The sequence below is a fragment of the Alligator mississippiensis genome, chromosome 10, assembly GCF_030867095.1.
Source record: "Alligator mississippiensis isolate rAllMis1 chromosome 10, rAllMis1, whole genome shotgun sequence".
Taxonomy (NCBI): domain Eukaryota; kingdom Metazoa; phylum Chordata; order Crocodylia; family Alligatoridae; genus Alligator; species Alligator mississippiensis.
The window spans coordinates 31872254-31897139 of record NC_081833.1 but is presented as its reverse complement, the minus strand read 5'-3'; the positions used below and the strand labels follow the sequence as shown (position 1 = coordinate 31897139).

The following is a 24886-nucleotide window of genomic DNA, read 5'->3' as shown; positions in this document are numbered from 1 at the left end:
CACTGCTGGGGTCTCCATGGAAACTGGCTGCAGCGATGCAGGCAGGGACTGCTGGGAAATGGAGTCCACTGTGGGCCTGACTCAGCCTGCTGGCTGGACTTTGCTCATCCCTGAACTAGACCCTGGCTACTCACCAATGACAGTGAAAGCAGCAAACTGGAGACTGCAGTGAGGGGGCTCAAAAATACGTAACCAAGTAGCACCCCCTGCAGCTACCAGAGGTAACAGAAGCTGCTGAAAGTGAGCACCTGGGCTGCAGCAGCTGCAACCCCCAGTTGATCAAAGATGGCATGGGAGCAGAGCACACAAGTGGCTGAACTCACCAGGGAATTGTTGGGGGCTACAAGAATTTCTGCATAGGTTGTGCCAGGAGGTGGAGGCTCAAAAGCCAAAGATCAGGGCAGAGCCTAACTTATACCCCCACAGGGGAAGCAGGGGCTCCCAGTGACCAGACCCAAGCCTGGAGTACTATGGTTTGTGCTGACTGTTTCAGCACAGGGACTTTTCATGAAGAAGGCTCCTATCTGTGTGCTTCATTGTGACTGCAAATGCTCTGTAAGGAGAGAAACCAGTCAAGGCAGCCCAGTGCTTCAGGCAGATATTTATTGTCACAGAGGAAGGAGGAAAGACGGCCAGTACAGCAAACATTCTGCATTCAAGCAGTGAGCAGCAAGGTACTGCATCATGGGCTGGGGCAGGCCTGCTCCCCACCCTTCTATACCCACTTGCCAACAGCACAGGCATCACTCCACTGCCACATACTGAACAAGACCCCCTTGCTGGCACCAGAAGGCTATGGGGGCCCAGGGCACCACTGTTCACAATGCAGTCCCCAATGGGCAAGTCTTGGGCATGTCACAACAAAGGCAGTCTGGGCTGGATCACTTGCTCCAAGGGAATGAGGGATGTACCTAATGCCTACCCCTGCCCTGACCTCTCAATATGGAGCACCAGGCCAGAGCAGGCAAGGACCAGGCCTTTGTGGGAATGACAACCCTCAGCATAGTGTCCACACTCCCTTTGGGCTGATAGCATGGGCACATGCATGCAGTGGAGCCAGGCTCCAGGGACAGGCAGAATCAACTCCAACAGCTTAAACTGCAGAGTGACTGAAATGCTCTAGGGTATGCTGGCACAATGCTCACTGGGCCCAGGGTGCTGCTTCATGTTGGTTTGGTCATTGCAGCTGAGGGCAATGACCACCACACTGCTTTATGTAAAGAGCAGCAGCAACCCCATCCTCCATAGGGACTTGACTTTGCTTCTAAATAACTCAAAGCAAATCAGAAGGACATGCAGGGGAGCCTCCATGCCTACACTGCCTGGGCCAGCTAGGCAGCCCACCAGCTAAACCTGCACTAAAGGGGCAGCAAAAAGCCACCCCAACAGGCAGCAGCAGCACTCAGAGGCTGCACCCTGTCTGTGCATGGTGGTGGCAGGCAGCACTGCAGTCCATTACCTGCACAGCTTCTAATCTACTGAGACTATAGCCCACAACCCTGCAGAACAGGAAAGGTGATGAGATGACAGAGGCCACACCAGGGTCCCTTTGCTGAGGGCTACTATTTTTAAATATTATTATTTTTTAGCCAAGATAGGGATGAGAGTGGCAGCTTCCTACAAACAACAGGCCCAGAAATAGCAACTGGTCATTTGAATGGTCTTGTGGATAAATAAGTGTTATAATGATGCTTGTAAGAGTCCTGTGCCAAGGGGCTAGCCAGACAAGCAAGCCCATTGCCCAAACTCCTTGGGGAATTTTACTGCTGCTAGGATTAAGCCCGGGGTCACTGGTGATATATTCCCTACAGGGAGAGCAGAGGTGTCTTCAGGGCCTGGTTTTCTCACTCAGCAGCATCCCCACAAATCACTGCATGGCTGGAGTAGGCCAGGAACTAGTGCCTGCTCCAGTCTGTGCAAGCAGACAGCCTGGAAGGACAACCACACTGAGCCAGCAGAACGGGAAAGAACACATTCATGGCTTAGCTGAACAATGTAGAAGGGACCCTGGGACATCAGGGACTGGGAAAGGCTGGCCCTACCTCCTCCCCTCCCCTACTTTCACTGCATGCTACAGCCACTGCACTAACCAAACTGAGGGTAGTTTAGCAAGTGCCCTTTGTTTGCAAAGGTGCTTCCCAGATCAGCTTTTCTCCATGAAGAGACTGCCCTGCCTCCAAACAAGAAGGCTCCCTGGGACATAAAACCTGGGAATTATCCTTTCCCATGGTCCCTGATGACTATGGGGAAGGAATACCATGACTGCAAGCTGCCCAGGCTCCTGCCCTAGCCAACAGGAACCACTCTGTGTCCTCAGCTCTTGCAATCCAGACAGTTGAGACAAGTTCCTGGCACTTAAGCTTCTCAGCCTCTCATCATCAAAGGATTCAAATACAGGGTGATGCAGGAATACACAGCAGCATCTGCTACACTAAGAGAATCACATTCAAATTAAGCCTCATAGGGACAATACTGACTAGAGGAGGCACTCTCTCAGCACCGACAGAGGGGACAAGTTGACCAATACAGTCCTGAGGCATCTCTCGTCAGTGGAGAGACTTGCTGAGAGACCACTTCCTTCAAACTGGAGGCCACCCTATCAGCACAATTGCACACAGCAGATCAGTACAGTGACATAGCTACAATGAGATGTGTGGACTATAACCCTCCTGCTACATAGGTGCATAGGGTCCAGCTCACCTCAGAGGTCCTGCTGGACCCCTCAAAGCACAACTACCTCAAACAACTTCAAGGAAGTTCAGCTTGTGAATAATTTAATTTGAGACTGTACAGCTTCCCTCGGATCCAGTTCCGGAGGAGCTGCCCTGGAGCCAGGTGCAGGGATAACTCAGAGCACATTTGTCAGGGTGGAAGGGATGGTCCAATTGGGCTCCAAGCAGCAGGAGGGCCAGGTAGGCTGAGGGTATGGTTAGAATATGGGAATGTAGTTGTCGATCTTGGTTCGGTGCCGCTGGGCAATGCACTCTGCAATCCACACGATGTTACGGCACTCCTGCTCCTTCAGTTTTACGAAGGCATAGAAGACCCCGAAGTGGAACTGGTTAAGGAAAGCTAGCTTGTTCAGCTTCACCTGGAGAAGAGAGACATCTAGCATCATGCTCCTGTGGCAACGGCTTCATGTGAGCCCTTCCCCTCAAATGGGCTCCTAGGGCAGGAAGTGCACCTCCTTTCCCCACATGGAGCCAGCTGCTGAATAATCCACAAGTCCCAAACATGGGGCTCTAGTGTATCTGGTAGGGCTCCAAGCAAGCCCAGTGCAGGCTTCCCTGCCTGAGGCAGATTTCTGCTACTACGCTTCTGGTCCAGATGACAATGCAAGTTCCACGCCTGCACAGGATGCCTAGGGAAGCACTACTCTACAGCACACAGCTCAGCATGGACAAACCAAAGGGCCTTCTGAGTATCCAGGGAACAGCCTTGAGTTGTTCCCGTTTCTCCTCCCTACATGTTTGTCCTCTAGGATTTGCACTGGGGAGATTAGGAGAGCCCTGTGTAAGTCGCATGCCTGCTCCCTAGGTTCTACTGAGACTTACCTGACAGAATACAAGGGACTGGGAACCAAAGCCGGGCCCTTGGCAGCCCCATACAATTTCCCAGCCAGCATCCCCGATTCTGTATCCAGCCCATCCCAGCCAACCTCACACCTCCTGAGCAAGCTTGGTCCGAGTGTGATTCTGCTCCTCCATATACCTGGACAAAGGGTTCTGCAGGGTAGTTGGGGGCTTGCTGTTTGCTAGGGCATGACAAGTGGGATAGCTGGGTACTTGCACCAGGAAATACACTTCCCTTACAGCTCAAAAAAATACTCACCTCATGCTCAAAGAATCTGTCCTCAAGGGTTTTGTCTCCAGGATTGCTACCAGCTCCTTCAAACAGCAACTTATACTCCTATAAAAAGAAGAGGATAATTTCAGATCTATCCAAAGTGTGGAGCATTCCAATATCAGCCTTTCCTGAGCAGCCATTCCAGGGAGAGCTGATGTGCAAGACCCTCCTGCAGCAATGAGGGGAGGGACATTGGTTAACACCAAGGAAACAAGATTCAGCTGCCATCTGTAGTCCACTGAGGGTGAAGATGGACAGCCTTTATCACCCTAGGCAACCACCTGCCCAGCGGCCTTCACTCTGAACAGTAACGGAGACTCTGCCAGGCCTATAAATCTTGGTCCTGTCCTTTCTCCAAGACCCTAATAACTCAGCTACTGCAGGTACAGGCAGAATCTCTGCAGAAAAGGCTGGCTGTCCATCACCCATTTCACTTAGTGCAGAGTAAGTCTACACTTGCACCTCCACATGTGCAGGAGTTAAACTGGGGCAGATGCTGAGTCTACCACGTGCGCTCTCAAATCTCCAAGGGTACAATTTTAGGTAAACCGGGCTCCTAGACCATACATTGGACTTTACAGGAGCGAATGGAACTGATATTAGCCCTGGTTAAGCCAACATTTCTGCACACAGCCACACAAGGCCATGACCTCCTGCAGTTAATTCAGGGGAATATGCTCAAACCCAGCCCCAGGTACAGAGTTCTGGTATGAGGCTCCCAAATAGGCCCACACAAACAAAAGTAACCTAACCCTGCTGCTTGCTGCCACCATATTGTTCTCTTTGCTGGACTGTTCTACACCCTCCCACTGGCTCCAAGCTGTGTAGACTGTCAGCTCTTTGGGGCAGGAACCATTCAGGTGCATGTAGCATGCGTTTAGGGAGTCTTTAACACAACAGGCTCCATGCTTGGTATGCTCCTTGGAGTATTGTAACAACTGCAATTAATAAGTGCTTTGCAGCTCATGCTATCTGAAGCTTGCTCCTGCCTCAGCCAGAAGAACTTTCGTGCCAAAAATCCTGAAACATGCCAGCATATGCTCCTCTCCCCTCCCACATCCATTCACATCCCCTCTATAGATATCAGTCTTCAGGACTCTCTTCTTGGATGCCTGCAGAACAGCAAGACCTGCAGCAAAGGTCTGGGTTTGACTGCTGTGAACCCACTGCCTTCACCAGGTGGCACTTACAGGGTAGTAGTCAGCTACTGTTTTGACTTGTTCATAGTCATCTGCTCTTGCCAACTGGGCCAGCCCCTCAGGGTACAGCTTCCCACAGTGAGGAAACAGCTTTGCTCGGTCCTCTTTGGAGAGCTCAGTGCCAAAGGAGTTGATGGTAATAATGAAGGCCCTCCGGTCAGCTTCAAACTGCAAGAGATGAACACAGCGCATTTGGGCTCAAGTGTTGTACTGCGGCCCTGGTCTTAAGTGGTGCACCCACAGCTGGGAGCACAGCAGCATCATTTAGTTGGGGTTGGCAAACACCATAATCAGGCTGAAGGCTTATGGATGGAGCGATACTGTGTCAGAGAGCAAGCCCAGCTCTGCTTGTTACACTAAGGTAGGCTGAGCATTCAAAAAGCACACCCCACAAGTTCTACCGATGGCCTACCACGGGCCTTACAGCCTGAGCCACAAAACTGCTGTGTGGTCAAATCCCTCAGCTGCCGATACCTGTGATGCAAAAAACCAATTAGCAGAGGGAGCCAGGAGAGTTATTATTCCCACTGACAGCCTGGTTGAGGATCCAGGCTGAGAAGCACTCAGTAGCTGATGAAGTGGTTGCACCCAGGCCCAATGAGCCTGGTTCACAACCAACCCATTTACTTCTAATCCAAGAAACTCGGCTGCATGTTCTTCCTGCTGCACTCAAGTGCATGGGCTGCATTTGCACCAGTTACTGTCCTATAAACTAAGGCAGTGACTGAAGAAAGGCAGTATAGGTGAACACACTTTCCTGCTCTTCTTTTTCAGTGGGCAATACACTGTGGAGGTACAAAGTTAAACTGTAACAAAGGTCCATTGTGTCAAAGAATTAGCAGAAATAAAAATTGTTACAGATATGGAAACAGCAACAATCCCTCCAGATCTCTGGCTGAGGGGTGACAGGTAATTAATGGCACAGGTGATGGGCTAGGTCATTTCACCAGAGACCCATGGTTGGAGCACTGAACTTCACTGCTACCTGCTGTTTGGGTCTCACACACGGTATCTTCTCCAAGCCAAGATGTGCCACCTCCCAACGTCTTTTTAGCTGATATTTCTGGCTCAGGACAGAATGGAAAGGTACGTATAGGACCTTCTGTATTACGTTACTTATAGTCTCACCTCCAGGATTGGGCACATGGCAGCTGCAGTTGTACCTCCCAGAGCCTTGCAGAATTTGTAGAAGGACTCAAGGTATGCCTGAAAAGAAAGCCAACCAGACATGAAGACAAGCACTTTTCTGAATCCCCTTTACCACAGCCTTGCATGCAAGGCCTATGAGAGGTCTGTGGTAGGACAAGTGACAGACCGGTAGGTACCACAAGAGGTGATATCCAAGAGCTCCCTTCCCCTTTCAAAATGCCCTCACATCCCTCCAGCTCAGCCAATGTCCTCATTAAGCTCTGTCCACTCCAGTACTGCCCCAGGTGTGGATTAGGTTAAGAAGAAGTGCTGTAGTTGAGTCTGTTGAGACATCACTAAAAGCAGCTTAATGGTCTAGGCCAGGGGTTGTCAACCGGGGGTATGCATACCCTTAGGGGTACTTGGAAAATGTCTTAGGGGGAACATGCAGGGCGGCAGGGGGCAAGGGCAGCCCCTCTGCAGGCTGCACAGGCACTGCCTGGCCGGCCAAACATGCACGAGGGGGAGCTCACGTGGCTGCTGCCATCCACCACCCTGTGTCACTGCTGTGTGCCACTTTCCCATGGCCAGTTACACCTGCAGCTCCCAGGCTGCTGATAGGTGAGGCATGACTGGCCAGGTGCAAGGCCCGTCAGCAGCTCGTGGAGCTGTGTGTATGACTGGCCATGGGAAAGCGGGGCATGGCAGCACAGGGTGGTGGGTAGTGGCCGCCTCACCCCGCTTTCATTTATTTCATTCATGATACATTTTGAAAGAGACTTTACGTTTCCTGCTTTACATCTCAAGCCAAGACCCAATTAGATGTCCAGCTGAACCTTCAAGGGCAACAACTGTCCACAAGTGTCTCCTGCAAGACTCTTGTACTTTTCTCTAAATCAACTAGTTCTGGGCACTGCCCTAGACATAAGACACTAGACTAGATGGACAGCAGATCTGAACCAGTCTGAAAGGTGAGCACAGCCAAGCAAAGGGGATCCACTCCTGTGTGCTTTTGTTGCATTGATGTATCCCTTTTGTTGTCATGGCAGGAGCAAGATGGTGGGTAAAGGATGGAAAGGAAGCAATGGCACAAAGGGACATGGGAAAGAGTCAAAGGAAGTAAGTTTCACCATGTGCTGTTGAGCAGGGATGTGGAATGGAAGAGTGATGCAGAGGGGGTGGGGGAGGCTTCTCTTACACTAGGGAAGAGGCAAGCCCTGAGGGTGACTGACAACAGTCAAATGGAGCAGAAGGCTAAAATGCTCTCATTCATTCCTACTCCCAGCCCTAGGAGGGAGCAGCACTCAGTCCTGCAGAGCCGGGCTTTGTTCCTGATTCAGGACCCCCACGGCATCTGGCCCAAGAGCTCTTTACAAGACCAGACTGTTTCCTTGTTTACCCTGAGCATGTCAATTGGTCCCACATGCAGCCAGCTCAGAAGTCAGGGTGTCAGGGCTGGGAAGAGCAGCACAGAAATAATTTTTCTTACATAGAAAGTAAAAATGGAAGGGGACAAAGGCAAAGTAGCTCCTGGGAGTGACAAAAGGCTTGGGAGAGAAGAGCCCTCAAGCCCCCTCTAGCCATACAGAAAGCAAAAGACAAGCCCTGCATTTGTCTGCAACACAGTATAACTAAAACTCTTCTATCCCTACCCCACTAGGACCACCTGCCTGGTTGCACCACCAAAAGGTACAAGCAGGCCACACAAAATTAGATGTCTTACAGCTCCATGTTGTAGCAGATCACCTACATAGCAACAGACAGCACCCACCCACATGTGCAAGTGTGATGAACTACAGACATTACAGAATGGCAGAACAGCAGGAGCTACAGACTGGCAGGATCTGCAGGGCACATACACACACTGGAACCAACATCTTTGGCTAACCAGTCTGCTACTCAGGTTTAGAAGCAGAGCTCAGCCACCAGCTGCAGACGTCACGCATCAGCTGTTGCCTAGTTGTGACCAGTCAGAACAAGGGAAGTATATACAATCTACATCCTGACCTGCATCCAGCTAGTTGAGATGACGTGATAACCACATGGCAGTGCTGGCTGTAACAAGCACAGCAGTTTGCTTTCATGTGAGAATTTATCATTAGTACTGGCTAGAACAGGGGTCGGCAAAATCCAGCCCATCAGGCCATTCTATCTGGCCCACAGGACCCCTAAATATTTATTTTCTGAATTTTTTTTTTTATCTGCTCCTGGCTGCCTGTCAAAGATGACAGGAGTCAGGAGCAGTAGAACCCAGGGAGAGCTGGCAGCAGGATGCAGCAGTCCAGCCCCACCCACCCCCAGCCATTTCCCTGCCTTCCTGCCCCCGCAGTGCTCCAGCACCATGAGCCTCCTGGCTGCATCTCAGGACCACAGGAGCATGGCCCACTCCAGTACCCCAGTGGTGTCCCACACCCCCCCCCCCCCCACCATACACATGCACCCATACACCCCCTTGCACTGCCATACTTGCCGACCCCCCACACATCCCAGCTGTCCTCCCCACCACAAATGCCCCACAAACCCCATACCCACCTGCGCACACACCTCCATGCTCACTCACCCCACACACGTACACCCACACCCTCTCCACATCCCCCCACAAACCTATACCCCCCACAATATATAAGCATAAGACTTCATTTTAAGCTACTATATACAATCATATCTATGTACACTACACAAATGCATGTAAACCAGGACAAAAATATTTTTTGAAATCAAATTAATTAATGTTTTAGATATTCACTTTTTAGAATATAATTTGGTATTTTTCTGGTTCAGAGATGGCAAAACCCCGTGCTGAAAAGAGTAATTCAGGAGACAAGGGGAGGGACTTCTGGTGGCAAAGGTCAGGGGGCAGGACTTCCAGTCACAAGATGGCAACCAGGGGATGGGGCACCTGTCAAGGACTGGGGCTACCCATGTGGCCCTCAACAGCTTGCCAAAACTCAGTAAGGGGCCCTCCACTCAAAATAATTGCCTGCCCCTGGGCTAGAATCAGACAGCACTAGCATGAGCTGCAGGAAGCTCCCCTCATAGCCCTACCAATGCCCTCAATCCAACCCACAGCCACTGCTATCTGGGACCTGGACACAACCCCTCCCACCAGCTTTCAGGTGACCTTTAAAGCCAGCCTATAGCCCCTTGTTATTAAGGACCTGGAGACTTCATAACCAGCTCTCCCATTGCACCTCAGCCCTGAGAGCCCCCTGCTATTCCAGGCCAGGAAACTGGTTCAGAGCAAAGATGCCTTTCCCCAAAGGGAGACATGCTGGGGTCAAAGTCACAGGATCTCTCTTCATTTCCCTCCTGCCCCATTGCTGACATCCCTCTATCCCAACCCACAGCCTCTTGCTACCCCAGCCTTGACCTCTCCCTGAAGCTGAGGAGCTTCTATAGACCCCCACTACCAACAATAAAAGCATTAACAGGTTCATAACCTAAAATCTGGCCTAAGGGAATAATTCATTCACATTTGCCAAGTCAAGCCTGCACTTAACTAAGCATGTACCGAAAATGTAGTGATTCTGCGGCCAGCTTTGCAAGCTTACAACCATACCCCCCTCCCCAAGAAGTCTGCATAACCCACATAACTATATTTAGAAAGAGGTAAGATCAAACGGCACTAGAAAACAGCACTCCTCCCCCTCCAGCTTCCCAATATCACTGACAGGTAAGCTGCAAAGGAGCTAGGTCTGGGTCCTGGCCCCAGTCGACTAAATATTGACAGCCTCCTTGTGGAGTGAAAGCCAGGCCCCCTCCTCCAGCAGACATGCTTTCATTCCAAGCTATACATAAAAAGCAGCTGTGAATTATTCCTGAAGGCAGCCAATATTTCTGGCCTGCTCACAACACAGACAAAAACCTCAAACAGCTCCCTCTGCACTGGAAGAGCTGCCCCCTCCCCTAACCAGTCAGCTAGGACAGGACTCCAGGCATACTACTCCATTCAGCTGTTTGCTAGCAAAACACCCACGCAGTCAGTGTGAGCACAGCAATAATAGCCACCATTCCTCACACCACTAATGATTAGTGCTGTTACCACAGGAAGCTGTTTGAGTTCTCCGGTGTGAAGAAATCAACCTCTGCCTGCCTGCCTCACTGATGTAGGGCTACAGCCTAAACCCTCCCCCTGTAGTTACAAACTCTGGCTGCTGGATTGACCTGGTCTCCTAGGTAACAGGGTTGTAAACTCCATAGGGAGGGGGGAGCTCTCTCTTTCTTTGTTTAGGAGTTCCCGCCACTGCAGGTCATGTGACTATTCTCACCTGGGAAGGTGATTTTTTTTTTTGGAAGCACAGGCTAGCAGCCAGGGGGTCTGCTGCTGGTCAGAACTTAGTGATGAGGTCACGACAAGTATATATAGGGTCCCTTCTTTCTGGAGAAGACTAGGACATGTTTGGGGGGCACCGCCAGTGAGCCATGCGGCCTCCAGAGCAGGCTCCATCGGTCTCTGGATGGAATTGTGAGTAAACTACCGGAAACCTGGCCAGTAATTTGGGAATGAGTCCTCTAGACATGCATCAAAAGGGCTAAGCAAACCCATACTGATTTGCTCAAGGTATGTTTCAATAGTATGTGGTTTGTACTCCTTCCCCACCTCCATCCCTCTTTACTCAATAAATCTATCTGGCTAAGCATGCCTCACAATGTGTGCTTAAGAGGGAAGGGATCAGTTTTGGAGGACCATTTCTCCTGTACAGGAGGCAGATTGTGAATGCTTCAGGCTAATAGAAGCACCCCATAATCCCAAGGTCTACAGGGCCTGTGTATCCCAGGTGGCACAGGGCCCAAACAAAGACCTGAGTCCGGATGGTGGCAGGAGCACCCCAGGCTTGCGGGTGTGCTCCAGGAAGGGGGTCAGCCAGACGTAGGCACCCCAGGGGAGGCACTCAAGGCTTGATTTTTGGTTGGGCAGAGTGAGGCAGGTAGCTCAGTGCAGGAGCGTCCCCTACTGGCTCGCCACACAGGCCTCCAGGCACGCTGCTCCATTCAGCTGCCTGCTAGCAAAACAGCCATGCAGGCAGTGTGAGCAGAGCAATAATAGCTGCATTCCTCACACAACTAATGGTTAGTGCCCGTTACCACAGGAAGCTGTTTGAGTTCTTCCCCTCGCCAAACAAGGCCACGTTTACCTTGTACAATGTGTTCCGAATGATTTCAATGTTCATTTCATCCAGGTCCTGCTCAGATATGCAATCTTGGAAAAAGGCAGCTGGGAAGAGACAAAGCAAGCCATAAGCAATGTTACCAAGCACACTCCCCCTCCCCCTTCCCCAACCTCATCTGGAGAACAGCCATCCTTTTTAGACTTTACTACAGGGGAAAGCAGATTTTTCCAGAAGCCCTCATTGACATTTACGGGTGGATTTGCAGAAGTGCTTGTGTTGGCTGCTGAGGCCTTGATGACTGGGCCCTTGCCTTGGTATTTAAATGGAAGCCTCTCTCTGCTGAAAGCTACCTCTTACTTTCCCTTAGGTAGAAGGAAGGACTCTACATCTCTTTCAGCTAATGGCTGCTGGAAGAGACTTTGTCTTACCAGCTATTTTAAGATTGTGTCAGTGTAGCAATCTGGAAGCCTTTCTAGGCACAGTCTTGTAGTCAAGGTCATTATCAGCCTATTTTGTCATAAAAATCTTTCAGCTCAGGCTCAAAAGAAATTCCTCTCCTCCCTTCCTCCTTCATTAGCTTCTTAAAGCACTAATTTGGTCCTTGCAAAGTTGCATAAGCACAATTTAATAGAGAAGTGGTTCAGAGGAACTGGTCAGGAAGTCTGTGTAGGAAAAAATCCATTTAGAACCACTGGGTAAGTGCTTCCTATACCTACTCCTGCCAATACTAACCCCCTGGACTGCCCAAAGATTTATTACAGTTGCCCTAACCCAGAAGGTCTTTGCATCACATCAGTACCCAGATCAGTTCCCATGACTTACAGATAGATCTACTGTGGTGGAAGGGAAGTGCACAGACCCATAGGAATGTCAGTGCTGTGCCAGGATTAATAGCAATGGTACATTACCAGCCTCTAGACTTGGAAGTATTTCCAAGCTTCTTGCATGCTCTCTGGGAAACGAGCCATATAGCCAGCCAGGTATAGTCACATTACTGCTGCTAGAGAATACTCTCTTTGTACCTACCTCACCACTGCTGCAGGGAGGACAGGGACACAACCCAGACTACTGTGCAACCTGTTGAAAAGTGGAGCTTCTCCTCCAAATAAAAGAGTGCTGCATCCAGTAAAAGGCACTTGCAGTACTTGCTAGCCCAGTCAGCATTGACTGCAGAGCCTGTACAACATTTCACATGGTCCAGGATTCTAATCTAATCTCTTCTCAGGCCAGCCAAAAGGAGCCCTTCCTCCACTTTCCCCAAGACAAAAATAAGTCCTTCATTTGCAGCTCAAGGCAAATGAGACGACCTTGTGCCATGGTGGAGCCTATACCAGGCACATCAGCAAGGACAGGCTATTTCCAGCACTGACAGCCAAGTAACATGATTGGCATGTTAAAGGAGGGGTATCATACCCCAAGGGAAAGAGCTGCAAAGATGGTCAACCCCAGAGTGAAATGTTCCTCAGCATCCTGTGACAACTGTCACAAGAAAGAGTAAGCGCTGGACATGGAATGGAGGCCATGTAGGCAGGAAGTTAGTTGACTTTATCTCAAATGGTGCCAAGAGTGGAGTCCAGGAGCACTTGTGCTTAACAGACATTGAACCAGTCCAGGCCCAGGTCCACTCAAGCCCCCTCTCAGTCTCCCCTGCCCAAAGGCTCAGGGGAGGTGACAAAGCTTGGCTCCACCAGGGGCATGGGGATAGAGTTGGGCTTCCAGCATCAATTTTTTGGAAATTAACCGAGGATGTAGGAATGTGGAATAAAGTCAGCATTTTGCTGGAAATCTGCAGCAGCTCTCCCCATCCTAGTGCAAAAACAGAGGGCGGTTTCACCAAACAAGTTGCAGAATCTTAGGGCTGGAAGTGACCTCAAGGGTCAGTGTAGCCCCCTGTATAAATACAGGATGAGCTATTCCTAAACCATTCCTGAAAAATGCCTATCCAGCCTCCTCCTGAAGCCCTCTAATGAAGATGCTACAGCTGCCCTAGGCAGCTTGATTCTTAGTCCTAATGGCCTAACAATCAAGTGAGGGAGGAATGGTTTTGTTTTGTTTGGGGTTTGTTTGTTGGGGTTTTTCGGGGGGGGGGGGGGCGGAAGGGGGGTTGATTTTTATCTATATCTGCTTCAATGCAGTTTAACTTCATTGCTTTATCTCTTGACTCCTGCAGCAGGGGCAACAACAGTTGTTCTCTCTCTTCTTTATGGCAGCCTTTCCAATATTTGAAAAAACTGCTCTCCTGTTTCCCCTTAATCTCCTTTCTCCAAACTAAATAGGCACAGTTCCCTCAGTCTTTCCCAACTTGCATTCCAATCCATTTATCCTCTTTGTCACCCACCCCTCAATCCTCTCCAGTGTTTATGTTCTCCTAAAATGCAGAACCCAGAATGTCACATAATGCTCCAGCTGAGGCCTAGCCAGAGCGGCATGGCATGGCACCATTAACTCCCACATGTTTTGCATGCCTCCACTACTACTGTTACACATACTCCAAAAAAACTTACTTGCCTTTTGTTTCCTTTTGCAGCTGCATCACATTACTGACTCATGCCAAATCTGTAATCCATAATAATCCCCAGGTCCTTCTGGCAATCCTACTCCTAGCCAATTATATCCCATTCTGTATTTGAGGATTTGGTTTCTCTTCCCTAGGTATAGTGTTTTACATTTGGCTTTGCTGAATTTCGTTTTGTCATCTATAGTCCCGTTCTCTACTCCAACAAGATCTACAATTAGACTCCTAGCTTCAAGAGTGTTTACAAGCCCTCCCAGTGTTTTGGGAGTAGGTTGCATTCCACTATAGTGTGGGGTACTCTTCTTCCTAGGGCTCCCTTAGCAAATATTAGCCAATTACTGCTCTCCCATAGCAGTGGCAGGGCACTGGCAGTGCCCTTGGCCACCGGCAGTGCCCTTGGCACCTGCCTTTTGTCATGGCAAGCTATAGCAGGACCTTAGGATTTCTCATTTTGTCTCTGTAGTTGTGTGCGAGGGTCTGCAGTTGGGGATTCCTTCAATTAATGACTGTCTGTAAACACAGGGGACTGGACTAGAGAGCCAGAAAGCCTCTTCCAGTTCTGTCCCCACATAAATGAAGCAAAGATTAATGTCAAGCTTTTAGGAACAGGAACTGGAATAAGGCTCTGGCCTACAGAAAAGTTCTTCAAAAACCTTATTTCTCAGCTACAGGGTCATCTTTAGCACCCAGAAGAGCAAGACACTACAATCCAGTCAGGAAAGGCAACAAAACAAACAACCTTACATTCCAGCTTTGGGAAAAGCACTCACATTATATTAAAGACTGATAGCTGGAAGACTTTCTTCCCAAGCACACAGCAAAAAAAACAGTCTGTAGTAGATGCTCTCATGATTCATAATCACTATTTGCATCAGGTGTCCTGGTTTCATTTTCAATCTGCTCATGTAGCTGCAACTTTGATGGTTAACACTTTGCCCACCCATGTTCAGAAAACATGTCAGTGCTATAGCTTGGCTGAAGATGCTTCTTCCACATGTGAAAGCGCAGTAAGTAGCAGCCAGATTTGCAACTTTGTCTGCTTTATGTTTTTCTGTCACAATTATTTCTCTTGCCCCATTACCCCAGGCTTTGTTCACAAGACATTTTCTATGAAAAGCCTTGCTGCAACTAAATGCAATATTAGGATTAAGTGTTTAGTTAAATTAGGTTATTTCTGGCAAACCCAAAAGAATTAGTAATAGATCATTGGTTCAATTATATCTGGTTACTTCATCTGCAAGGGCTAGCCCAGGAGGCCTGCCTTGCCAGATATGATATTATCTATATACCTCCTGTAGAAACATCCTTATTTCCTCAACAAGTGCTCTCTTCTGGTTTTATAACCTTATTGAGTCCTCAGTGGGAGAAGGTATATTCCACTAATGAAGAGTAACTTAATTTTTTCATAGTGCTACATGTAGATAAATCTATCTAATCCTATCAATTGCCACAAATTTTGTTAAATGTATTTTCCTCTTTCAGTACTGTTTTTACCTTGTGTCATACACTTCCTTACTACACAGAATACTCCTACTGAGCAGCTTTTCAGCAAATCTGCAATCCACACCAAACTTCTGTCAAATTTCATGCTTTTACCAATAGGCTGAAAGTACCATATATACTCAAATAACATGAAGAAAATAGCTAATCCTCTAACATTCGCATACAAGAAAGAAAATGTATTTAATAAAGTTATCTTTAAACTGCTGCCAAAAGCAACGTATGCTCAGTAATGGAAACCAACTATGAAGTTGATTAAATGCAACCAACACCAGGTATAATTATAAAACACATGGCCCATAAGGGGCAAATATACTGATGAGAACTTTTTTTTTGTTTTTGTTACCCTTACAATTTTTTTTTTTTTTGTAAAAGGGCGGTAGTTTCTTCCACAGGCACCAAACCTAGAGGTACCACAATATCAGACCAGCACCAAGAGGGCCAGAGCCAGACCTGACATCCCCCCCCCCTTGGTGCCCAAAATGCTAGATCTTAGCCAAAAGAATAAGATGCTGATGGGAACATGTCACAAGGATAGGTTAGTCCAGCCCATCTGAATAAGATATAGGGTAGCGCACAATGTGCTCAGTCCCCCACAGCACTGATTTTTTTTCTTAGTCACGGTGAGCCACTTCACTGAACATATTTCATCATCTTCATTCCCACAGCTGAGCTGTACCCTTCTTTTCTCATTTCCAACAATTCCTCTTTCTTCACCAGACTTAAAATGTCTGGCAAACATCACCAAATGGGGCCCAAAACAGTTCACCCAGAATTCTTCTGTCAACCCCTCTCTCATCCTGTTGCACATGATTAGTGTGGGCCTCCCCTCCCAGAGGTTGAGGCAAACCAGGCTGCCCTGCACCTCATCTGTACATACATTTTTTGGAGGATCCCAGGACTCATGACAAGAACACACAGTTCCAGTCGTAAGTGGGGGTGCTAATTAGCACGTGGATCCTTTGGCAAGGCGAGGGGGGACACATGTATCTGGAGCACATACACACACACACACATGCTTAAATTTTATACCAGCCAAGATAACTAATATTAAAGAGGAGATCACATGAATTAAACATGTAGGTAGTAAGGTTTTTATTAGAAACTGATTTCAGATCGTGTGTCAGTGCCCTCCCATGAGTGACTATGATCACTGAGCAAACAAGTTAACAAATGTCCACCCAAGTTACCTTTGAGCTCCAAGTCTCAGACTCTGATGTACAGGGACACTTCCCCATCCTAGTGGGAATGGGCAGACTGGATGAAAGCACAGACAAAAGGGGGTCTGAATAGCACTGCTCACCTAGGGGTGTGTCCACCAGAATTGCATTGTAGAGCTCTGCAGGGGTCTGGGCAATATTCACAGCTTCCATCTGCTCAAAGCTCCCCAGCGGGTGGCACTTGGGCACCAGCTCAGAGATGGAGCGCTGATGCAGAGTCCCAGTAATCAGCAGGATGACATTATCAATCATATAGCTGTACCTGGTGGAACACAAGAATGAGCATGTTACAGATGGAGCACTAGTGCAAAGAGGCACCACACCCACTGGAAACAATACCAAGCTGCTTTTGTTCATTCAACCTGAAGGCTTTCTAAACAGATGCCAAGTGATCTAAACAGATGTCAAGCAGATCCCACTTCCACAGGAGCCAAATGAGCTGCCTCAGCAGTATCCTAGGTTTTGCCAAACAAGGAAAAAGAAACCAAACATTGTATCAAAAATGTAGACCAACTCCAGATTGCTCTAGATTTTTGTCCCCCTATACATCTGTCCCCACCAGCTTCCCTCCACTATCCTTGTGCTCAAGCCACAGAGACCTTTTTACATACAGTAGTGAACTCTCATTGTGTCTGCTTAAAGCACCACTTTTGTTATGCCAGCAGGAACAAGGCTGAGAAAGGCATGCCTTCATCCCTTAATTTGCGTCTCGTCATTGCATCTAGGGTAGCACCGATATTATTTTACAAGCATTGTTGGAAGAAATGTGGTGCTCCTGCAACCCTGTTCCAAGCCTGCCTTCTGTATCCTGTGAGCAGTTCCACTGGGGGCTAAGCACTATACAGCCTTATTAATATCTGTTAAGGAGAAACTCATCATTAGTCACCACCACATTGAAACCTTTAATTTCAGTCCCAAAGAGACACAGGTATAACAAGAAGTTAAAGAACCACTGAGAGGAAATCCCCAATTCGGGTTGTAACAGGATGTCTGACTACAGAGCTCATAATGGGTTCTTCTAGTCTTGAACCATGGATCAGTTATGCTTGAGGTCTTGTTTTGACTAGAGGTGCACCGATACATCGGTTCATGTCGTATCAGCACTGATAAAAGCAAAATTGACACCATCGGCAATCAGCATTTTTTTGGCTGACATGGCTGATAATTTTGCCAATAAATGCTGCATGCACGTGCGCAACCCAGCAGCTTGGAGAGCAGCAGTCTGGCTGGTAAGTCTGTGGGGGAAAACAGGTGGGGGAGGAGATAGAGGCCCCTGTGGTGAGGGAGGGAGTGGGGCTGTGGCTTGTCCAGGAGTGCAGGGAAAGCAGCTCCCATCTCTGGCACACCCTGGGGGAGGCATGGAGGGGCACATGCCCCCAGATCTGTGCACGGAGCAGAGGCAGGCTGCACACTAGGTTCTACACCACATGGCACTGACTCTAGATCTGCATGGGATGTCATGTGCCTGCCGCCGCCAGGCAGGTAGAGGTACTCAGTCAGTGTGCAGTAAGCACATGGCATCCTGCATGGCTCTGAAGGCAGCGGGGTGTGGGGAGGTTCTTGCCATTTTATGCACCCCGGGGCAGGTGTGGGGGGTACGTGCCCCATGGATCTATGCATAGGGCAGAGGTGGACTGCCCGCTGGGCTCTGAACCATGCTGTTGCTGCCATTGCCTCCAGACCTGTGCAGGACACCATGTGCCTACCGTGCACTGGCTGAATATCTCTGCTCACCCGGTGGTGGTAGACATGGCATCCCACACAGGTCCAGAGGCAGCACCATATGGTGCAGAGCCCAGTGAGCAGCTCACCTCTACACCATGCACAGATCGCCGGGGGGGGGGGGGAAAACGTGTCCCCTATGCCTCCCCTGGGGTGTGCACAACGGTGGGAAGCCACACTTCCCTCAGTGCCCCTGGACGAGCTGCCCATGGCTCCATCCCATGACCTACCCTGGCCCCAGGGTTCCATTCACCCCTGCCCTGCCCCACTTCCTCCCTCATTGTGGAGGTCTTGATCTGCCCCTCTCCCTCCACAGACTTACCTCCCGGGCACCATGTGTCTGAGTGTCTGTCACTTTCAAGCCACAGCCACCCCAGCCCTGCTGCTACCCCTCACTCCTGACCCACAGTACCCCACATCCTGGCAGGACATGGGGACCACCCTCTCCCCAGGCCTCCAAACCCCACACACACACCCACAGCCCCCCCCCCCCCCCCCGCTTTCACAAACTCTCCCCACACAAACCCCACCCCCCAACCATACAAAGTACCTGCATCATTTTGAGTTTTTAGCTGTGGGATTAAAATTGCAATTGTGACTTTTTATTTCAACTGTTTTATATGGCTACCATGACTGATAAAACAATGTTTTATGATTACTAAAGGTTTTGATGTTGTTTTAATACATAGTCTGTTACCTATGTGCATGAAAAAATTGCTGGTGGTACTTAAGGTTGTATACTTTAAACTGGTGGTACGCAATCTGTCAGTTTGGGAACCACTGCACTATGCAATCACGTGTAAGCCAGGAGAAAAATAGTTTTTGAAATAAAATTAAAATATGTTATAGCAGATGTTTGATTTTTAGCATATGATTTGAGTTTTTTTCTGTTCCAAGATGGCAACCCTCTCCCCCAAAGGAATACTTCTGGCAGCAAGGGGAAGGACTTCTGTTGGCAGAGTTCAGGGATTAGAAAGCAAGACTTCTGGTCCCAAGATAGCAACCACGGGGTGGGGCACCTGTCAAGGGGCAGGGCTATCCTCACAGCCTTAGACAGCTCACCACAACTCATTAAGCAGTCCTCCAGCCAAAATAATTGCCTACCCGTGGTCCAATGCATATTTTCATGAACATACACCATTTGTGTCCCAATCCCTCGCACCAAAACAGACCCTGCCCCAGTCCCCATTCTAGTTAAAGATGGATAAATGTTTCCCAGTTCCCTCCATATGTCCTGCTTTTGCCCTGTCTTTTCTTTTTAACAAGGAACTTTGCTGTGCGTAATGGGGCCATTTAAGACTTGGCTCATTCTGTACTGGCTCAGGTGGAGTCTTGATAACTGGAGGATCTGGTTAACAAGTTAATCTGGTTAAGAAATTAAAAGAGACCCCTCTTCCTCCTACCACAGGAACAAAAGACAAGAAAACTCCCCCCCCCACACTGTTTACATCATGTTAACAAAGGACATTCGACCATATGCTAGGCTGCATTGACTCCTCTACAAGAAGACAAAAGGAAGATTTAATGGTGGCCTATGAAAGGAAGCAGAGGTAGTCATCAAATAGGAATGCAATGAACGCTAAATGGGAAGCCCACAAGACAATCAAGATGCACCTCTCTGAAATGAAAAAAACAAGTATGGGCCAAAACATGTACAAGGGAACTACACTATAGTGCCTGGGGCAGGAGGGTCTCTCTCTTGATGCTATTGTGTCTGCTTATCAGTAGATGCAATTTTGTTCAAAATTGTATTGTATTTGCAGGCCACCCTCCACCCACTCTGCTCCATGTCTGGCCGCCGGGAAGGTACACTGCTCCAAAAAGGTTGAAAACCCTTGCTATATAGTTAAGCCAGAAGTGTAGCAGGAACAGGGTACAAGAGCTGGCATTGCCCCTAAATAGTTTTCAATAAGGTGTGTACAAATTCTGATCCAACATGTACTGAACAGGACCTAGTGACTTGTCTTTTCCAATTACATTAAAGAGCTGACTCAAGCCCAGGTCTTCACAAATCAGTTGGGTAAATGTAAGCACCAGTGCTGCTTTCTTGAAAGTCCTTTTTCTTTCTTTCATTCTTTCTTCATTTAAAAAAAAAAAAAAAAAGAAAAAAGAAGGTGCTCTGTAGGTCATTCCAGATCAAACAAACACAAGCCACTGACCTTAGCACTTCCTTTTCCAGATGACAAGGAAGTTTATGACCAAAAAGTTAATTAAACCAGACTGAAAGTGACCCACTGTTTGAGAGGCAGTAAGAAACACCACTCCCGTCATGCCTCTCTTCACTTCTTGAAAGAGGACCCATTAGCTTTCTTGTACTGGGATCTAGTGTGAATGCAGCTGCCTTCTTATATGTGAGGTATTTCACAGGGAGCAACAATTTATTTATTTGCACTATGGTTTCTTTTACTAGACCTAATGGGCTTAGCAGATTTGATTTATTATGCAGAGGCTGACTATCAATGGCCTATGACTCACTACTCAACTGCCCATCTAATTTTGTACTCATCTTTGTTCTCCCCCTCCCATTCCCACCCTCTCCCCAATGCACATGAACATACTATACGTAGTAGTTTGGAATCACAGAATCATAGAAAGTTACGGTTGAAAGGGACTGCAGGAGGCCATCTAGTCTAACCCGTTGCTCAATAGCAGGACCATCCTCAACTAGATCATTCTACCCAGGGTTTTGTCAAGCTGGGCCTTACTCTCCAAGGATGGAGATTCCACCACCTCACTGGATAACCTGTTCCAGTGCTTCACTACCCTCCTAGTGAGAGCTTTCCCTAGTATCCAACCTAAACCTCTCTTGCTGCAACTTGAGACCACTGCTCCTTGCTCTGTCATCCGCCACCACTGAGAACAGTCTAGCTCTATCCTCTTTGGAGCCACCCTTCAGATAGTTCAAAGCTGCAATCAAATCCCTTCTGTCTTCTCTTCTGCAAATTAAATAAACCCAGTTCCCTCAGCCTCTCCTCGTAAGTCATGTGCTCCAACCCCCAAACCATTTTTGTTGCTCTCAACTGGACTCTCCAACTCGTCCACATCTTTTCTATAGTGGGGGGCCCAAAACCAGACACAGTACTCCAGATGTGGCCTCACCAATGCAGAATAGAGGGGAATAATTACTTCCCTCGGTCTGCTGGCAACACTCCTACTAATGCAGCCCAGTATGCTGTTAGCCTTTGGCACTGTATAGTAGAGGGTTGCACCTATGTCTGCTTGCGGACAGGACTCCTTATGAGAGCCTCATAGTTAGCTTCCCACTGGCCAGCTTCCAGCTGGAGGATCTCGGCTACATGCCGACTACGAAAATAGGAGACTCCTCTCTAGCTTGCTCCTGCAGCCATATGGCTGAGGGCAAGTGAAACTTAGGGGCATCCAAACCCCAAGCTTCCAGACTTGGGCATGCACATTAGATGCCCGCCAAAGGATTTGGAGGCATCTGAAGCACCAGGCAGGGGTGAAGGATGTTTTCCGGTAGTACGGCCACATATGGTTCTTGAATGACTCGTGGATTTGGAGTTGATTTGGCTGATTTGACTTGGAACACAAAATTAAACAAACAAACAAACAAACAAACCCAAACAAACAAACGGGCACACTGATGACTCATATCCATCTTACTATCCACTGTAACTCCCAGTACTTTTCTGCAGAGCTGCCGCTTAGCCAGTCAATCCCCAGGCTGTAGCAGCGCATGGGATTCTTCTGTCTTAAGTGCAGGACTTTGCACTTGTCCTTGATGAACCTCATGAGATTTTTTTTTGGCCCAATCCTCCAATTCGTCTAGGTCACTGAATCCTAGGTATACCCTCCCTTATATCTACTACCCCCCCCCCCCCCGGTGTCATCCACGAACTTGCTAAGGGTACACTTCATTCCACCTTCCAGATCATTAATGAAGATATTGAACAAAGCTGGCTACAGGACTGACCCCAGGGGCACTCCACTTGGTATCAACTGCCAACTAGACATAGAGCCATTGATTACTACCCGTTGAGCCCAATAATTCAGCTAGATTTCTATGCACCTTACAGTCTGTTAATCCAACCCATATTTCCTTAGCTTGCTTGCAAGAATGTTATGGGAGACTGAATCAAAAGCCTTGCTTTTTTGCTTCAAAAAGTCTGTTAGTGCTTACATGCATTCAGGTCATTTTAGGAATGTGCAGGCATGCTCACAGGACTTAGATGGTAGAGAAACCCACAACAGCACCAAAAGCTGATCACATAGCTTACAGAAGTAATTGTGGAAGATAATTCCGTCCACTACTCTGTTATGCAAGCAGCATAAGTAGCAGGCTTGAAGACAACTTTGGAACTGCTCTTTAAGATCATTAAAGAGAAAGAAGTCAGGTTATGCTGCACCCTTATGAAGAGAATAAATGCACAGAAGGGTTTCCCAACTCGCAGCAGCATAAGTGATACTGAAGAGACTGCTTGATTGGCCAGGGGTGAAGAGTCCCATCAATAGTAACTTGCCTTCCAAAGCAACACACTGCTCTTTTCACATCAAAGGCACATGAAGTGCCAGATGTGGTTTGCTTGTAATCACAGAGCCATAACTAGCTTCTTAAATGCCTTAACTGAGATTATTTTCTAGAAGTTCCCTGAATGAAGGACAAATTTCCAAGAACTGAAAGTTCTCAGACAGACATTGCCACAGAAAGGAAAGAGCCAAAGTAGAGTCAGATTTGCAGCAGCAATTGAAGGGACCTTGAACCATTGCACTTGGCATAAGAGAGCACTTTGCTCTTAGAAGCTGCAGGTTCATTCAGGCCAGCTCTCCCTTGCGTTAGAAGGGCACATGTTAGAAGAGGACAGTGATGTACAACAGCAGCAGCTCAGAGCAGGCTCTGCATCAGTTCAACATGTGCATGTATGAACAAAGCATAAATCCTCAATTCAACCTAAATTTTTATAAGAGAGCCAGTGAAATGCAATGGAGGAGATTCAAAACAAAACACAGAAGGCAAGAAATTCCAGGACTGCCTTTGTGTTGCTGATGTTAATACAAAGGCTGCAACTTGGGCTGAGTGAGCAACTTTCTCTTAGGAAGAAGTCTCATCTTTGAGCTGACATTTGTACAATGCTGCTGGAACAACGTGCAACAGGACAATGAAAGGGACAGCTCCTAGAGAGCACCCAGTGTCCAGCAGCTCCTTTTGACAGTCATAAACAGGCACTGGTACAATGATGCACTTTATCCAGCAGCTTTTGCCTGAGAATTATGAGAGGACTTAAACTCTAGCCCCATAATCTTGAAAACATGTACCCTTATCTCTGGAATTCTAGATCTCCCACAGCTGGTCTCCCTTGCTGACTCAGAAATCAGTGCAGCAATCTTAAGACCAGCACATTACAGTACTAGTTAAGTGTATATTTTCAGTCTCTGACCTAGATGAACCTAAAACCCTTTTAAAGTGGTCTGACAATGGGAAGAAACAGGAAATACTTAAGAAGTTAGGGTCATTAATGACTCTTAACTCCCCCAACCAGACTTTACAAGTCAGCTCCTAAATCTCCACTTTTTCCCAGCTCTGTAACCAGATTTTTACGCTCTCTACTCTCTAGAGTCCAGAGAACTTGCTGCTGACTTAGCAAGTCAGCAAGAATGATAGGCCCCACATAAATGCCAAAGGTCTATAGCAGCTTTTACAGACTAAAATCTGCAGAGAAGCAAATAGGTAGCCAGGAAGAAAAATTAAGACACAAAATCTTTGATACTATGGGAGGCTGAGAAGCAGAGGGAAGCCAACTGTATGCTGCAATGGCAGGTCCTGATGCCTCCTCGTCTACCTTAGCAATGTGTAGCAGTGGTGCTCAAGTAGCCCCACAGGTACATCTAGAGTTTCAGACTCCCAGACTCCACCAACAGTTGGGATGAGAAGAGGATATCTGAACATTTTTGGCTAACAAATATTTACAGCAGTGAATACTGACAGCAGCAAACAAATGAGTTGGTCACATCTCCACTTGACTTTGAATTGCTGGGCAGGCAGCCAAGGATCTACAGAAACTGAGCAAATGCATATCTGAGTATTCAGCCAAACAAACAACTGATAACCTCTGAGGACAGCATCCAAGAGACCTGATATATAGTATTTCATCTTTTTCTCAAGGCCAGAACCAGCTGAGGACACAGGACAAACTTAGTTACAAAATAAGCATGACACACCCAGGAAAGACAGTCTGGCCATGGAGTAGCAAACACATGCACAGACACCTCTTGTGCACAGCAGCCATCCAGGTTTCTAGCCAGCTATGTAAGCTAATAATGTGCAGTTCTGCCAGCTGGAATGGGCCTCACTCAGCAGCAAAAAATGCTGTGTGCACTTCTCACATGGTTGGAGTTTCTGTGCCCATTAGGTTGTTTGGGTATACAATGTTCTTGTAAAGGATGCACTGAAAGCCTCTTGGAGCTGTCATTTTTGGTTTGGGAACATGCCTTAAAGAACCCAAGTATTCAGCTTTTTGTAAGTTTCACGTGTCCCTTTTACCATCTACCTCAACATATGCAAAGCAAACTGCTTACAGGGAAACTTGCCCATCCATTACTGCCTCCTTTCTTACCATCCTTTCCTGCACCAGTAAGATACTGTCTGTCCTGGGCTAGTAGAGGTCTTCCTGTCCCTCTCTGTATCAT

At 48.0% G+C, this 24886-nt stretch overlaps 1 protein-coding gene across 1 annotated transcript in view; it reads right to left on the bottom strand.

Moving 5' to 3' along the window:
* Positions 1–589: 589 nt before the first annotated feature.
* ATP6V0D1 (ATPase H+ transporting V0 subunit d1) overlaps positions 590–24886 on the bottom strand; it is a 76316-nt gene continuing 52019 nt past the window's right edge. The window contains exons 3-8 of the mRNA XM_006269833.4: positions 16603–16781; positions 11309–11388; positions 6174–6251; positions 5037–5213; positions 3832–3909; positions 590–3091 (exon numbers count right to left, since the gene is read on the bottom strand). Coding sequence (XP_006269895.2) covers positions 2930–3091; positions 3832–3909; positions 5037–5213; positions 6174–6251; positions 11309–11388; positions 16603–16781 — 754 coding nt within the window. The 3' untranslated portion in view covers positions 590–2929. The remainder of the gene's footprint in view (positions 3092–3831; positions 3910–5036; positions 5214–6173; positions 6252–11308; positions 11389–16602; positions 16782–24886) is intronic.